Below are 17,815 nucleotides of genomic sequence, written 5' to 3'. Positions count from 1 at the left end.
CTCTCTCACACTCCCTCCCTCTCTCCCTCTCTCTCTCTCTCTCTCTCTCTCACACACACAGACTTTCTCTCTCTCTCTCTCTCTCTCTCTCTCTCTCACACACAGACTTTCTCTCTCTCTCTCTCACACACACACAGACTTTCTCTCTCTCTCTCTCTCTCTCACACACACAGACTTTCTCTCTCTCTCTCTGTCTCTCTCTCTCTCTCACACACAGACTTTCTCTCTCTCTCTCTCACACACACACACAGACTTTCTCTCTCTCTCTCTCTCTCTCACACACACAGACTTTCTCTCTCTCTCTGTCTCTCTCTCTCTCTCACACACAGACTTTCTCTCTCTCTCTCTCACCCACCTTGTTGAAGCAAGCGGACGGACAGAAGTGAACAGAAAGAGAACACACTCCTTCCTCTGTTAAAGACAAACCAGAAGGCTAACAGCTTCTTACTTCTGCTTTCTGGGAAAACTTCTGTGTTGGATGTTCAGGAGCTCGACATGACCGCACTCGGATCTGATTTTGGATTATTTGGTTGATGAACTTTCACCCCTTCTTGTTGTGGATAATATGCTTCATATCAGAGGGAACACAGAGAGCTGGATCCATAGTGTTTCTGTTGCTGGTTGGTGACTTTGAAATATTTATGTTTCTTTCTTTATCTGGTTTATTTTCCTTTCTTTATACGTTCTTTCGCCCAGCATGTTTCCATTTCCTGCCTGCCATCGTCCAAACTGCTGGAAAGCCAGGAAACTCCCTGTGGTACGCTGCAGGATAACTGAAAACCGCCGGGCCTCTTAAAAACACACCACCAACTCTTGTGTTTTATCTTTCTTTATCCGCACTAATTATCAGCAAGAGAAGTAGTTCTCCTTTCTCTGTCACTTTACAACCAGCAGTAAACACATTTGCGTTTGCGCCGTTTAGTTGGTGGCTACTGTTAGTGAAGTGCTGATGAAAAATGGGAACTAGATGAGTTTCTGTCAGGAACATATCTGGTTAACCGTTTTTTTATAGACACATGCAGTAAATTAAAAACAAGAGCAAACATATAGAAATGGTTTCTCATAACCATTTGATTTTTTCCATGTTTTATGTTACAACCAAAAACTTAAAGTACCAGGTATCAAAAAGCAAACTGCTGTAGAAAGAAGCAATGTGGATCAGTCAGTCAGTCAGTCAGTCAGTCAGTCAGTCAGTCAGTCAGTCAGTCAGTCAGTCAGTCAGTCAGTCAGTCAGTCAGGTTTAAGGTGCTTTGCATCATAAAAACAAAAATCAACCATTGAAATGTTACGTTTTACTCAAAATGTTGGTTTCATTTATTTTGGCATTTAGATGGTTATCATGTAGAATAAATTTCTCTGGTCGATGAGACAAATGCTAATTCTGCTGATCATCATGACGATGTCCAAAGTAAAACACGGTGGTGACGGCATCATGCTGTACGAATGCAGTGGCTTTAAAAACTGATTTCCACACACAGCTTGAACATTTTTCTTGCAATAATTTCACTCTCTAGTCGTATAAAGCTGCTATTTTTGCTTCCTTTGTTCTACTTTTTGTTGAATTATCTCACAAAACTCTCCTTAGACGGACTAAAGTTTTTGCTTGTGACAAAACAGAATGTAAAAAAGTATACGGTACTTTTGCAACTGTACGTTTCACTGTTTCACTTCCTAAAACCCCCAGTTTTCATCTGGATCTTTTGGTTACATTTAAACTTGCTTCTCTACAACCTAATGGCGATCATAGACTTGTTTTGGGGTTGAGAAGCAGCAGTTGGTGCGTTTTCTTCAGTGTCTCTTTAAAACAAAATGCCTGTGTAAAAACAGGCACTGAAGAGCAGAAATGCTTTTATTATTCTAGGGACGTCAAACCGTTGGGTCAAAACTGTCGACTCAAAAGTAGTCGCCGGCAAAAAAGCAACTCAAAATCAAGCAAATGAAGTTGTCTGAGATTTAATGTAGACTACATTTATGGCAAAAACTTTTCTAGAAAACTTGGAAATTTTCTCAAAAATTTGGCATTTGAAAATCAGAAATATCAATGTTTTTTGTAGAAGTTATTTATTATTAATCAGTTTTTTGTAGTAGATTTGTGACTTTACAAGCTCAGAAATTTCCAATTATTTTGTAGAAAATCTCAGTCTGAAGATGTTTTTTGTTTAGTTTTTTTTGGTAGAAATGTAGTACTTTTTAAAATGTATTACTTTTTTTCCTGAAATGGCCCTAATTTCCTGCCATAGACATAGTTTTCAGTGTCTCTTGGGGAGCGAATACATTTATTTTCAGTAATAAAAACATGATTTGGGTCACTTTGTTTCAAAATGCTTGCTGTAGAATAAAAGCTGATTTGGTGCAGAAAAGTTGGATTTTCAGTGAAAGTATTTGGATAAACTTGGTGTTACCTTTTGTTTGGTCATAAAAAAGACGAATACTTTGTGTTGTACAAATGGAAAGTCTGTGTTCGGCACTTCAGCCCTGCAGTGCTGACAAAGTAACAGTAGTTTCGGTCACTTCAGGACTCTTCAAATGCTCAGAATTTGAAGAATGTGGATCGTTCACTGATGGCGGTTTAGCATGAAGAAAATGTCCTCATTCACTTCAGTGACGGCTGAACAGACATGCCGGCCTTCTGGTAAAACAATAAAGAGTTTAAACTTTACTTTCTGTAAAGTTCTGTAAAGCAGCTTTTAACGTTTATAATTCACATATTATTGTGGTTTTAATGAGAAAAATACGACTTATTAGGCTAATTTCTCTTCTTTTGAGTGACAAGGTTAGGTTGCGCTGCATAGTTTCAGCAGAGTTGGGAATAAACCAATGGGAACTAATGTGAAGTTCCTAATGCCATCAGCCATAATGGAGCTACATTGTGTTTATAATCAACAAGTGAATTTATTTTAGAGATTTAAAAACTCACTGACTGACATGTTTCAAGCACTTATCTCTGTTCATTCTGATGGTTTCGACCTACAGCTAAAGAAAACTCCAAACTTAGTCTTAAACCTGGAAGATTGCGTAACGTTAAGAAAAAGCCACGATGTCAGAAGCTGTGACGCTCTGCCAGGAGAGCAAACTGTTAGATATTCAAGAGGTTGGAAAAATGTGTACAAATAAAGTTGCACCTTTTCCCCAAAAAGAATATTTATGGTGGATACAAAACTTCCAAGGATTTCAGCAGCAGTAAATTATGGCCATTGTAGATATAAAAACGGCAGAATAAAAATGTTGTCTAGAAAAAAAGAGAGAAAATGTGAAAATAAACCAACAAAACATATTTTCACTTTTGTCTGTTTGGAAAAGTTGTTTAATAATGTCTGAGATTTGGTGGACACAATGGTGGTGTCCTCAGGCTTTAGTGTGTGTGTGTGTGTGTGTGTCTGCGTGTGTGTGTGTGTGTGTGTGTGCGTGTGTGTGTGTGTGTGTGTGTATGTATGTGTGCATGTGTGTGCGTGTGTGTGTATGTGTGTGTGTGTGTGTGTGCGTGTGGCCGCAGTGAGTCCCTGGCTGTCATGGTTTGTTGCCCAAAGCCCAGCAGCTGCCGCTGGACCAAATCTGAACCTGTTCCTCCGTCTGCCAGCAGCTTGTTTCTCCTGGGAGGGAGGGGAGGCAAATCATCACCTGCTGAAAGGCGACACAGACAAATTCTCACCGATGTGGGGAGAGATTTTCATCACCCAGATGATGATTGATAAAATAATAATCACAGTGATGTTGATTGATTTTGAAATTGGCTTGAAGAACAAAATATTCCTCGCAAAGCGTCAGGTCAGGTTCTTCCACAGTCGGTCAACTTGGCTTGAATATTTTCAAGGTAGAGTGAAAGAAATGTTTGTTTTTTATAGATGATATGAAAGTAGCTAAAACGCAATGCTAGCTGCCAAATTTCCATAAAATGCAGGTTCTGTTTCTGTATATGATGGCGCAAAGACGGATTTTACATAAAATAAAAATTATGGACAAACTCAAACCTTTTCTTCATGAGAATAACATTAAAAAAGTGCCTTTAGTCAGAAGCATCTTCCAATTCGCTGTAATGCAGACTGCTACAGAAGAGCCATTTATAATCAGAAGAAAAAAGTGACTTGTTTGAAGTAGTTTAAGTTACCTTTTTTAAGTTAACTTTTGCTATAATATACATTTTACTAAACAAAGACCTGACCAAGAGACATAAATCTCTTTTTAATCTCAATAATGTCAGGTTGTGTTCAGCTAGCATCCAGAAACATTAAACTGTATAAACTTCAACTTACTAAATTGAGCAAACAAAGATTGTTGTGCTCTAATGTTTTCTCATCAAAATAACCTAAAAGAGAAACTTTGTGTCCTTTTCTTGTTAATATGTGTTTCATTCAGTGCATGAAGCTTTAAATTGTGTTTGTTTTTTTTCATGTTGCTTAAGACTGAGGTTTGGTGATTTTCTGGCTGTAGACGTTCAACTACAGATTTGGACAAGCTGACAGGAGACGGGTGTCACGTTTCAGTTCAGGCATGGCAGTGGCTTTGGTTATGGGGCAAACTCATGTACACACACACACACACACACACACACACACACACACACACACACTCTGTCACTAATATTTGGCTTAAAGGTGTTTATTCTTATTGTTGTGGGCATGCAGTAACTCGAGGAAAAATGAGAAATGATTGAGCAAACAGCGGTTACACAGGAAGTAAAGAAGCCTGAAAATTGCAGCTCTTCAGGGTTTCCCTTTATTGTAGCTGACTGTGCTTCTGTCTCATTCACACACAGACAGAGGGAAAGTGAAGAGACTGCCTTGGCAGGCTTTGTTTAGGCCAGACAGGAACCAGGCGTCTCGCCTCACTGGAGGGTAGACAGATCTGTCAGAGTTGGGCTGACCTGCCTGAGAGCTTTCAGCGCCTCCCGGCTACTGAATTTGGATATTTTTACACTTTTTTCCCATTATATTTCTTTAAAATAGGCTTTAAATGTCTTTTTCAATACATAATGTCAATTAATTCCAATGTCGCAAAACCCAAATTAACATAGAGACGGACCAGTCTGCTGCATTTTTTTCTTGATCAGCTGTGATCTATTATTAACAGATCAAACTGAACTTTATTATTTTTAGCGAAACAAAATTGGCTTTTAGGAGGCCTAAACACATTCAAAATGTCGCCAAACTGCATAAGATTTTTGTGAGATTTCCTTAGAATAAAAAGTTGTATCTTATAAGCATAAGTTTATGTGTCATCTGTGCATCTTTGAGAGCAGTTTCTGAGGAATGAGCTCATGTTCTCGGTTTGGTGACGGCGCTGCAGCCGTGGGTTTGACGGCGTCTTGGTGCCCTGAGGGCCTCGATGCTGAATGCCAGCGAACCCTTTGCACCTTCAGGAAAGTTTTCTGCAGCCGACATGTGAGCCCAGTGGAGGGAGGCAAGAGCAGCTGATTACAGCATCCCCAAGATAAAAGGGCTTACGGCTGGAAGCAAAGAGGAAAAAACGCCCATTTTAAAGCTGCAGGATGTAACTTTTAGAAAAGCAAAATGATTTTTACACATTAATGTAAAAATTGTACTTGTTTATTTAAAAATGTATTTATCAAATTAATATTCAATTATTTTTAGTTAAATATTAATTTAATATTCTTAATAAAATAAAATTAAAATGTAATTAAAAACTATTCAAAAATATTTTTCCATTAAAATTAAAAATGTTATTTATTAAAGTGATTAAAAGAAGATAATTAATTAGTTTGTGTAGGAGGCAGCAGAGCATCAATGTAGACCTCGCTTAGGTCAAAGGTCAGCTTCCCAAAGCTTTAATTTCAGCTTTAGCAAAGCACAGTGGAGACTGATTTCTTCATTCCTCCTTTATTTTGATGCTTTAATTATTTTGACATTGAAAATTGTGTCCAAGTAAAACGCCTCTCTTAGTTCAGGATTTTTCTGTGATTATCCGTTTGAATGAGGACAGATTTGTCTTTGAATCAAGATCGTGACTTTGAGCAAAGTCTCTGCTGTTCAGAAGCTGCGTTTCAGGATGAGAGGAAATGTTTTTCCACTCGGAATGAAAGAGAAGGCAAAATGAGATGCGGCAAAAGGGAACAAAAGCCAGAAATATAACGGGAGAAGGGAGACATCTAGTGGATTCAATGTTTCCAAAGAAGAGTCGGTTTGAGATTTTAGTCAGTTGGACTGGAAACGGTGATCACCAGTAGGATGGTCAAAGCAGAAGTTTGAAACGCAGAGATCCGCTAACTTAAGCATTAAGAGATCTGACTTGAGTTTCTACGATGAGGTCCAAACCGTAAGCGATGCTGAATCAGCGCTTTTCCAATCCCAGAGGAGTGAGATACTCACAGAAGATCATCTTGCAATCTGCACATTTTTACATGAAGCAGATTAAAAATGGCTGTATGTTTTTGTCTGTTAGCATTAATGTAGAGCAGACTTTCACTTCCTTTTTCTGAGAAAAGACTAAAACTGTAAAACAATATGAGTTCTGGTGGATCAATATGCATTTGCGTGGTCTTAAAAAGGTCAAACTTTGTTTTCACATGATTTAATTTTTGAAAAAATTGATTTAGAAATACTGGTTGGTGGAATGCATTTTCTGGTCTACAATATATTCATACACCTTTAATTTGTCCAAAACAATTGAATGTTGGATTGTTTTTTATATCTTGTTTTGCAGTAGATCTCTGATGAGTCATATTTATGTGTGTCCTTATCTGGCTTACTTTGTCTGTTTGGTCTTTTTCCAGACTTCTTGTCTGCAGTTGGTCACACGCAGCACTAAATGTCCTTAGTCCACATTCCTTTTGCAGCAAACATGCATAACATAAAAACCATAACAATGGCAACAATGCGACAGAACAATAAATTCATTTAATCTTTTTCAGTACGACTTGGTCTCAAAAATGACATCAGAATCTAAAACATGGTCTAATTTACCCCTTAGCTGTTGGAGCTGTTGTTAAATCTGAGCACAGATAAACCAGGGATGTCAAACGCAGTTTCATTTTGGGCCGTATTAAAAATCTGAATGCTCTTCAAAGCCCGGCTGTGCCATAATATATTGATAAACCAATTAAACTGTTAAAATGTCAGTAAACAGCTGTTCCTCCAGAATTTTGTGATTTTTCTTTTCCGCGTGCCAAAAAAGGGTCTGACGCTTCAAGTTCGACACGTGTGCACTTTGCTCGACATTTTTCTCTAGAAGCTTGTTGGACCGTTTGTGCAGATTTGTGAAAAGCTGAAGGGACTTATTGATGTAATTTGGGGCACATAAAAGCTACGGCGGGCCAGATTTGGCCTTGAGTTTGACACAAACACATGTACTTTACTCCCAACAGATGCTCCATGTTTAGTTGAAGATATTCAGCAGGTATATATCAGGATCATTTTACGCTTAAAGCTGCCTCAGCGTAATGATTTGGTAATGCCGGTGATTTAATGGCCCTAATGTTGGCGCAGGTCTGTGGGTGGGCGCACATCTGGCCTCTGGTCAGCATGAGCAGATCGTCTGGTTTTATTTTATGCTTATATGTTTCTGTGTGTCTCTGTTCTCTGCAGTTTTGGCAAGCAGCTGGGGGGCAGGCGGGGCTGTGAATGCATCACTTTGGAGCCATCAGAAATGATTGTGGTGGGTATCGATGCCGCTCGCTCTCTTTCATCCCTCCTGTCCTGCTCTTTGATATCAGTCCGGTTCTTCATCTTTATTTGATGTTTGCATTTTTTCTCTCTCGAATCCTTTTGTTTTATCTCTCTGTTTCTCCATCTGCCTCCCCCATCTTGCTACAATATATAAGGATAGTGCTTCACGTTTTTAGACTGTTGTTGTTCAACTATGCTTGTATAGACTCGCAATTTGCAGGCTTTCCTTTCAGATCTACGACATTTAGTTGTGTCTACTGTCTTCTAATGTTTAAGTCAAATAAATTTAGCGAGTTTTAGATTTTGAACATAAATGTGAGTTTGTGAAAGATAAACTTACAGCAGTAAGTTGTTTTAACTTTTTATTAATTTTGCCAAATATCCAAGAGTTGATTAAACTACAGGTTTTAGATTAGTGCTTAAAAATCTGCAAGAAGAAAAAGACAGGAGTGGGAATCGTTTCCCAGAATGCTTAGTTTCCATTAAAAACTCATTTGAAATCGTCCTTTAACCGTCAGAACAAAGAACTCTGTGATGTTTGAAAGTAAGTGGAGGCTTTAATTTTTAGGAAGTCGTCTTTTATGTTAGGTCTGAGGATTAAGTCATGGGAAACATGATGAAACCGTTCTTATTATGAGGTGGGACGTCATTCTGTTTATTTAAATCTGAGGTAATCATTTGCAACATTTTCATTGTCCCTTTTACAGCCCTGCTGCTTTATTTCATAAAACACAGTTTGTGTCGACTGGAAAAACTCCCCTTGCTTACTGGAAAACACTTTCACTGAAAATGAAACAAATAGTTAGACTATCTAACACAGACTTGGACAATTTTAGTCAAATGTTTCAAAAACATTGTGAGTTTAATACTTAGTACCAAAGATACAACTTGAGATTTTCAGAAATGTGCTGACACAGCACTCTGCAAAGTGTTTTAGCATAAAAACAAAACATCACCTGACTAATTACACATATGTAATGATAAAAAAACAATCAAAATATTCAGATATTTAAAATACAGAAAGTAATAAAGATATGGTTGAAATAAACCAAATAATATATATATAGTTGAGTAAATCTGCTCATCTTAAATGTTTAAAGCTGCAATAATTAACTTTTATAAAGATTTTTTACATATTTGTTAAAACCATCACCATATCGTGACACTTTATGAGGCAGATAATCTGTGAAATGCTACTGTCACCATCTGAAGAAATGCACCAGACAACCAATTAGAGCCAGGAGGCGGGTCTTAGTGCTGTCAGTCATCCTCGTGTATGTGCTGTTAAAAGTGCTAATCACGTAGAAACAGCTCACCGTTACAGGAAAACCGTTTAACCTGCAGCAAAACTTTGAATTTTGTTTTAAATGCATTTATTTTCCATACATATTTTATTTCCCTCAAATATTTTCTCAGATTTTCTTTACTATAAAAGGAAATCTTCTTTTTAAAAACACTCAACACCAAAATATGTCACCGACTCAGTGTTTTGACTTTTAGCTTTCAGGTTCACTTAGATGAGATCTTCAAATAAAATCGCATTGTTAAAAAAATCTGGCAGTGTTACCGTAAACTGAGGCGATATGTTACACCGCTACCAAGAACTCAGCTAAGTAAAAAGAAACATTTTTCACCTGCTCACATAAAAAACAGAAACACTTCATGCAAAAACCTGGGAGAGAAAAACCAAAGTTGAAAGCAGAGATTTGTTTTTACCTTCGGTTGACCTTTCACTGCATTTACCCCACGACCCGCGTCCGTCCGTCCATCCGCCCGTCCGTCTGTCTGTCTGTCCATCCATCCATCCGTCTGTCTGTCCATCCATCCATCCATCCGTCTGTCTGTCTGTCTGTCCATCCATCTGTCCATCCATCCGTCCGTCCGTCCGTCCGTCCATCCGTCTGTCCATCCATTCATCCATCCATCCATCCATCCATCCGTAAATCCATCCATCCGTCCTCCGTCCATCCATCCATCCATCCGTCCTCCGTCCATCCATCCATCCATCCGTCCGTCCGAGTTGGGTCGCCTGGACAGGTGGCCAGTCTGTTGCAGGGCACCGTTTCTGTCTAATGACAACGAATCACAGAGGCTGATTAGTTAAAAACAGGAATAAAAGTCGCTGCTGTGTTGAAGAAACCTTGAGGTTTTTAAAACCAAAATCGGCCTTGAAGGCTCACCTTGATCCACAGATGCAGGAACCTGACTTTCCTTGAAATGTCTCATTATTGAGAGAGTTTTATAGGAGAGTGGTTGCTCTTGCAGCAACATATTTAATCTGAAACGACCCCCCAGGGTGCGTTTAGAGACTGTTGCAGCTGTAAAAACGGCAGCAGTGGTGCTGACTGCATCACCGAGGGGATTTATGGTCAGAACAAAAAAATGAGCTCAATTAAAAAAAAAAACCAAAATATTATTTGGGAATAAAATCACTCTGCTCTTCTTCCTTTTCTTGTTTCATAAGGAACATTTGCCCAAATCCTCGTCTTGTTCATCGTTTTGTAATGTTTTTATTACAATCAAACAGAAGTTATGACTCCTGTAGCAAACTGTAAAAACTAGAAAACATCTTAGACATATTTAATAAAAATGCTTAATTTCAAGTTTTAATGTATCACTTCAACATTATTTAAACATAATGTTAACATTATTTAAACATAATGTTAATGTTTTGCCTGTACAAAAAGGTTGTACAAACTTTTTGCAAAGTGGGCCAAAAATTTAGACTCAAAAGTAATACACTAAGACTAGTGTATTGTTTTCCTCTGTAATAATGAAGAGTTAGAAATGTGTCGCCGTTTCATGTTTACACAGCGTCTCGTCTCAAACGCTGCCTGAATGTCTGACTGGTGAAGACCCATTATGCCCCCCCACCTCCACTGGTCCCATGATCATACGCTTGAAAAATGACCACACTTCCTGCTTCCTCTGAAAACTCACAAAATAAAACAATGTGACGAGCTTCACGTCGGCTCATCTTCTGGTTTACATTCCTGCTCTATCTGATCTTGCGTTTTTTCCTCTTCAGTTGTTCTTTCGTTCATTTCCCGGCTCACAGACCCAGACGTAGTGAACGCTGTGAATGTAACTCCTGTCTATCATATGACCAGAGTCATGACAAGAGCCACAGATCACATTCCCTGGTCTATTCCCATGGCCCCAATTAACTGATTGGCCGCAGTGCGGTGTGACTGCTGCAGCCCCCCTCTTTTCTCTTGTGCATGGAAAGAAGAATGCTCCTGCATGCCTCTTTTTGTGAGTTTCCTTTATTTTCTCTTTCTCAGGAAGCAAAAATGATAATATTCAATCCCTGGTGCTTTTGTTTCGTGCAAGTCTAAACTCGCTGCAGAGGTTTATCTTTATTTTATCTGAATAAAAAAAAACAACATAGCTCGTTCAGAGAAAAGTTATCCCAAGTTCGCTTTTTGAACCAGAAGTGCTTGTGATTGAAATCTGACGGAAACTTTAAGCTTCTGCTCACTGGGTTTTAGCTGCCCAGAGGGATTTTATAAATTTTCACTGAAAATTTCCTGCAAATACATGCCAGCTATTGTTCGTAATCGCTTCCCCAAAATTTAAAAATCAAAGGATACCAGCTTAGCCAGCTTTATGGGGGTCACACCGATCCCGCGTGTGTGTTTACCCTCCGCTGGCCGACCGTGACATCTGCTATGCTCCTCCTGAGCGCCGCATTAAGACCGCCGGACATTAAACCCGAACCAGGTGTAGATAATTTACATTTTGCATCTGCCTTTTCTACACTCTGCTTTCCGCTTGCTCTGTATTGATGCCGGCGATTACAGTTAGGCCAAATTTCTATCATTTCCACCGTATACCACAATATATCACGCATTCATAATTCCTGACCACCCAGAAGTTACTATTTATTATTGTTATATCTACTTTTAGTAACAAGATTGATAAAATCGGGTTTGATCTCAAATTTAACTGAGTTATGCTTTTAAAAATGTTAAAAATCCATTTGTTTTTCATGAAAACAGAAGGAATATTGATATTTTAGCCCTCCTCTCTGGCTGTTGTGGGTCATCATGAGTTTTTATGTACAAGACGTCTGTCAATTCACATGATTAACACGAGTATAGCACACTGAGGTTGCTAACAAAGGCACCGCTTCATCCAGTCTTGGTTCCAGTCTTTAAATCTCCTCAGCACAGTTTGATCTTAATGAAGAAATCAGAGTCATATTTATGCTTCTTATCAAGTGTTTTATGCATTTCTTTCAGGAAAAACAACATATCATTTACCAGTAATGGTAATTTATGGTTCTTGGACACAAAAAAGCAAATTACAAGGCAACAAAAAAATCAAATAATTAATTCATGGTCAGCAGCAGCTGTAAAAAGCTGTGAGGAAAAGTTGTAATTCACCCAGTTTTTCTCCATATAATGCAGAATTAATGTTCAACCTATTTTAAAACAATAAGCTACGAGAGTAAACAAAACAGAATGCAAGAAAGGAAAAAGTAAGTGAAAAATGGCATTAAAAAATCAAAGCAGTATTGTTCAACAGGTTCTGTAACATGATTTCCTGATAAACAATGTGATTCTAACTGACATAATAAGGCTATTGAGTTACTATTATGCAACGGAGAACAAAAACAAATTCTTCCTTCAACAAACTGACCAGCACAAAACGCCTGTGGGACTGAATTGTATGGCCGGATTCTGTGAACTGTGCTGGTTTTTTCTGCCTGCTGAGGATATTTGTGTATTTACGGCTTCCTGGAGGAAACTGTGGGCTGACTTTATGCTCTGCGCGCGTGTCAGAGGGCGACACAGTGAGCAACAAGACATGTGAGTAAGTTTGTCACTATGCATCTGGTTGAGCTGCTAAACTCTTCGCTGAAACCTTTGGAGTGATTTATTCGGTTTTTCAACCTTTCCTGGATGATTTCTTGGCGAAGGATTTTGGATTTAAACTTTTGGACACCTTGGCGCAATCGTTTTGGTTTTTCCCCCTCCCCTGTGGTGTTTCCTGCTTTTATGTGTTTTTCTGATCCCGTCCTTGAATCCGGATGAGTGTGCTGCGCTGGCACCGGCTCTCTGCGCTCTGGAAGAACTGGATGTTCAACCAGGAGCCAACAGAAGAGCAGGGCCAGGTTCCCGAAGCTCCGGGAGACAAAGAGGAACCGCAGCAGAAAGAACGCAGCAAGTTCACAGATTCCAGCCCGGATTGTTTGAATCTAATGGGAGCTGACACCCAAGACTCGGAATACGAGGAACAGAGTCTGGATTTTATAAATCAGAATGTTGTTCCAAAGGTCCGGAGGTCTGAACTGCTGAAACGGAGCTGCTCCGAGCCGTGCCCTCAGCCGACGAACCATGTGGATCGGTCGAACAGCTGTGGCTCCGTGACTGAGGGCTGTGACCTTACCTTACAGGTGGACAACGGCACCGAGGGGGACGACAGCTTCCTGCAGAGAGACGGGTCCCAGCGGCGCTCCAGGAGGCGCTTCAGGAGGGTCAACCCGAAAGGAGAGCGGGAACTCATCACTGATGGTCAAGAACCCGCCAGCTACAACAACACGGTAAGACGACGCTACTGCTGATGGGTTTGTTTAGAAACCTTTAAAGATTTAAAGGTCCAGTTTACGTCTATTGAAAACGTCTACTTGGTTGTTTTAGACCATCAGTGTTTTTGAATGAAAATATATTAAACGCTTGTCACCAAGTAAAGCTTAACTGGCCTGTTGCAATAAGCAACAAATCAATTAGTTGCATGAGAAACTAAAGCAAGCTCAATAATTTCCATCTGCGTGTCTTTTCTCTTTCTGTTTTCTCTCACCAAGACTTTTTGTTTTTGTACTTTGCAGACATTCCTTTTGTAGATTTACTGCCATGTTTTGCTGCGTTGCTTCTGCATCAGCTTCATGTTTTTCCATTTGCATGATTTGTTGTTTTTCCTGTTTTCTCTCTTTCTACCAAAAACTGAATGATAAAAGTTTTTGGTGCTTTGGTCTCAACTTTCCCCTTTTTTGAAGGATCATTCTGTTTGCAAAGACTTTATCTGTTGTTTTGTGTAAATATTTTGGATATTTAAACCTTAAATGAATTTCACTGCAAAAGCACAAAATCTCACCAGTAATTTTGGTCTATTTTCTAATGAAAATACCTTAGTACATTTCAAATAAGATTACTTACAAATAACTTTTCAGCAAGAAACTGGAGCTTGTTTTAAGTCAATAATTCCTATTAATTGCAGAAAAAGTTCTACTTCCACTGGTAGATTATTTGCCATGTCATCTTCCAATGGAACAAGCAGTTTTTTAATCAATATTAAGAAATGATTGCTTGAAAACAAGCTCAAAAGTTAGTTAAAAGTTATTTTTGTCTAATTTTAAGAAACTGGACCAGAAATACTTGGTAACTACAATATGTTATCACAATAACTTCTGGGACAAAATGTGTTACTGTGACAGGCCTCGCTGTAGTACTACTACGCCTGACTGTTATTTTATGACTGATGTTTGAGTCACCACTTTGCTCTGAAGATTTAAACGTTTCTCTGCAGAGTGGTTAACTCTGGTAGCTCTGTTTTCTCTTTGACCTTTTCGGCATTGAGACTGTGTACAGTCATGAGCGCCCAGCGACTTCCCCTCCCTCTGATAGGATCACCGGGTTTGGCGTTGTCAGTTACAGTTGCAGCTAATCATCTGGAGACACACAAGCAGCTGCAGGCGGCTGCACTGTTGGCGCGCACACCTGGGGCTCCCCAGGTGGCCGCAAAGGGCCTTAATGGAGAGTTTAAACAGGTCTTCTGTCTACCCTAGAAGTCTCCTGGTGATTGTTCCATTTTTTTTAATTATTATTATATATAAAGTTCTCAGATACCAGAATACCCTCACGCCCATCTTTAAAAAGCACCCCCTTCAACCATTTTACATTTTTTCACTTTAAGGCCACAAACTCATTGTGTTGTATTGGGATTTTCTTTGACAAACACAACCATCTAAACCAGAGATGTCAAATTCAGTTTCATTTGATCTTAAGATGTTCTTAAAGGGCCGGTTGTGCCAGAACGAATTGATAAAACCCATTAAACTGTCAAAATATTAATAAATAGCAGTTCCTCCAGGAGTTTGGTTGTTTTTGTAACCAAAATCACATATTTTGTGATGCTAATTTGGAAATATTTGTAAGGAATTTTATGATATTTTCGCTAATGTATGATGTTAAATGTGACTTTTATTACTTGCCGTATCGATCACAGACTGACATCAAGTGAGGCAGCAGTCACTTAAACTCAATGTTTTTGACCAATTTTGAGAAAAATTTGCAGTAAAATCAGAACAAATGTGGAGATCTGTTGATTTTGTGTGAATTTTGGGGATTTGTGAAAACCTGGAGGAACTTATTGATGTTATTTGGAGTCTAGAGGGCCACATAAAAAGCTATGGTGTGCCAGATTTGGCCCCCGGGCCTTGAGTTTGACACATGTGATCTAAACCATGTCTGAATGAATGAATTTGTGTCCCTTTTTGAGGCACATACAGAGGCAAAAATCTGCTAACCCAAATTTCAAGTTTGACACAATTAGATTTAGGTCTGTACTTTGACTAGGTCACTGTAGCAGAAGAATAGACTTTCATCTAAAGCTTGTGTGTCAAATTACAGTCCTTGTGGGTCGATGTTGTGCAACTTTTTGGATTTATCCCGAGCCCAACACACCTCCTGAGTTCTACAGACTTTTCCTAATTATGTGATCCAGGTGCGTTTTCACAGACAGATGTTAAAGTTGCAGGACGTCGACCCAGTTTGACACCAGTTGTTCTTTACTAAGCCTTTCCACTAACTCTGGCTGCTTCCACCAAGTTGTCTTTGCTCTATGTTTAACTAAGTCCACATTCCCATCATCTCTGAAAAGCATGCCACCACCATGACTCACCTTCTGGGTTTGTAATCATTGTTAGTTTCCAGCACAGGAAATGTTTCTTATTGCTTTGCCTCTAGTCTGACCCAACTGTAAAGAGGACTTCCTATGACTTTCTTTCAACAATTGGAAATATTTTATTCAGGTGTAGATTTTATGAGGCTGTTTACAAATCCACTTTGGAAATTTAAATCTTAAATATCCAACATATTTTCTGATTTTTCTTAGAAAAATTAGATGTCTGAAAAAATATTTCACTAACCTTTTGATTCAAAACCGCACAGCATTCTGGGGGATCGAGACAGAGGAAAGCTAAGCTAAGAAATGTTGGTGGAATCAACTGACTCACTCTTTGGTTGCTTAGCAACTCGCTCATTCTTTGGTTGCCTAGCAACGGTCTGTTCAGTTACTGCTACAGTTTAAGTTCTAACTTGTTCTTTATAAATTCTTAAAAATAAAATAACGGCATGGAGTGAAAACTGTGGATAAAAAAGGAACCAGTTTGGTAGTATTTCAAATATTTAAAACAAAAAACTAATAAATTATCGTTTATATCAACTAATACGTATTTCAGCCACCAGCTAGTAAAAACTTTATAAAGCAGCCCTTTAAAACCGTGTATCCTTTTCCTTCTTTGAAATTGGTCTTTCACATAAAATCCCAATAAAATGAAATGATTTGATGAGATGTTCAAGTCAAACATCTCAACTTTTGACAAAAAAAAAAAAAAAAAAAAAAAAATCAAAGTTTTTCCACCCCAATCAGCTGGCAGAGCAGAAAATCAGGACAAAAACAAAGTCCTGCAAACACATGGAATTAGAGAAGGACTTTGGGATTAGATTCAAGCTGAACAGAAGAGCAGGAGGAGCTAGTAGCACATAAAAAAACAACAGTATCACAAGAGATTACTGTGCTGTGACACGTGTAAGGCTCTCGGCATGCTTTTTAAATCTCATTTCTTTTCTTTTTCCACATATTTTCTGCTGTGTTCAACCTCAGGATTATGTCAACAAGGTAGGAAGTAATTCATCAATATTTCACACGTTCATCTTGACATGTTGGGTTATTTTTCTGTTAGTTTGTGTGTGTGTTGATGACTGCGTAGATAGTACCCACCTGAATCAGACACCTGTTGTTTGGAAGCAGGCCGTGTTGTGAAAAGCAGGTCGTTTTGATGTCGCCACACACATGCGCACGCCGCTGTCTGCTGACGCTGTGGGTGGCTGATAGGAATGTGGCGAACAGACGGATCACAAGGTGCATGTTGGGAACCACAACATGCTGATTTACACAGGGGTTAAGGTAAAGTTTACAGGACAGACAGGTTTGCGAGACTTTTTCACTCCAGTTTAGCCAACAATACAGCCACATATGCCTTAAAGTGACAGTACTAGTGAACAGTAAACACATTTTTACGATAAATTGTCCCAAAAGTTACTGCGATAAACATTAATGTTTTGACGCCATTTTCATGTAATATGTTGGTAATTATGCTAGCTGCGAGCTAGCATAGCCTGTCATGAATGCTAAGGCTAGTTAGAATGGAGAACAATGATGAACAGGTTTTCCTGTAATGGTGGTTGTTTCTCTGCCATTAGCACATTTCGCAGCGAGTATTTGATGTTGATTGACAGCGCTAAGGCCCTCCTCTTGACTCTGATTGGTTGTTTTTGGTGCATTTCTTCAAACGACAATAGTAGCTCATGTGAAGGTGAAGATCCATATTTTCTCTGATTGTCTTATTTTAAAATATCACAACATGGTGACAGTTAAATATTTTTTTAAAAAGTTACGTACTACAGCTTTAACCGTCTTATTTTTAATAGCATAACAGATGCTTTAAAAGTACATATCACACTCATAAATGCATCCACTATGCAGAATTGAAGTGTAGTTCTGGCATTAGATCAGAAGATGTTTGCAGCTCTTACTGAACCATAATAACATCAGTAATCCATTATCACTGTTCTGTTCTGCACTGCGTCTGGTGTCTCTCCTCTCTTAATGCTTCGACTTGGAGTCAATGGAGTCTCTGAATGTATGAATTAAAAAGAACACACACACCCACACACACACACACACACACACACACACACACACACACACGCACACACACACTACCACCAGCAAATCATCATCATCAGGAAGTCTGTGAGTGGCAGAAAATGTGTAAACAGGCTTAAAACTTGCACATTTTGCTTTTTTTTTTTGTTTGTTTAATTTATGATAAATTACTGATTTTTGGACCAGTGAGGCAGAAGATTCTGCACATTCAGCAACAGCAGACCACTGGGATTTACTAACGA

The 17,815-nt window shown here is 38.9% G+C and overlaps 1 protein-coding gene across 11 annotated transcripts in view; it reads left to right on the top strand.

Annotated features, from left to right (window-relative positions):
* Positions 1–17,815, top strand: part of rapgef6 (Rap guanine nucleotide exchange factor (GEF) 6) — a 152,921-nt gene that overhangs the window by 44,771 nt on the left and 90,335 nt on the right. For 3 of the 11 annotated variants that reach the window (XM_015037473.1, XM_015037478.1, XM_015037468.1), the window contains exons 1-2: positions 12,319–13,167; positions 16,509–16,523. In XM_015037473.1, the coding sequence (XP_014892959.1) occupies positions 12,655–13,167; positions 16,509–16,523 (528 nt within the window). In that variant the 5' untranslated portion in view covers positions 12,319–12,654. Of the gene's footprint in view, positions 1–356; positions 621–7,538; positions 7,609–12,317; positions 13,168–16,508; positions 16,524–17,815 lie in introns of those variants that run through there. The other 8 variants (XM_015037477.1, XM_015037471.1, XM_015037475.1 and 5 more) reach the window with 5 other exon arrangements.

The sequence above is a fragment of the Poecilia latipinna genome, unplaced genomic scaffold (genome assembly GCF_001443285.1).
Source record: "Poecilia latipinna isolate Pla-1442-1.1 unplaced genomic scaffold, P_latipinna-1.0 Scaffold407, whole genome shotgun sequence".
NCBI lineage: Eukaryota > Metazoa > Chordata > Actinopteri > Cyprinodontiformes > Poeciliidae > Poecilia > Poecilia latipinna.
The sequence above is the reverse complement of the archived record's forward strand: the minus strand, read 5'-3'. Positions and strand labels throughout refer to the sequence as shown.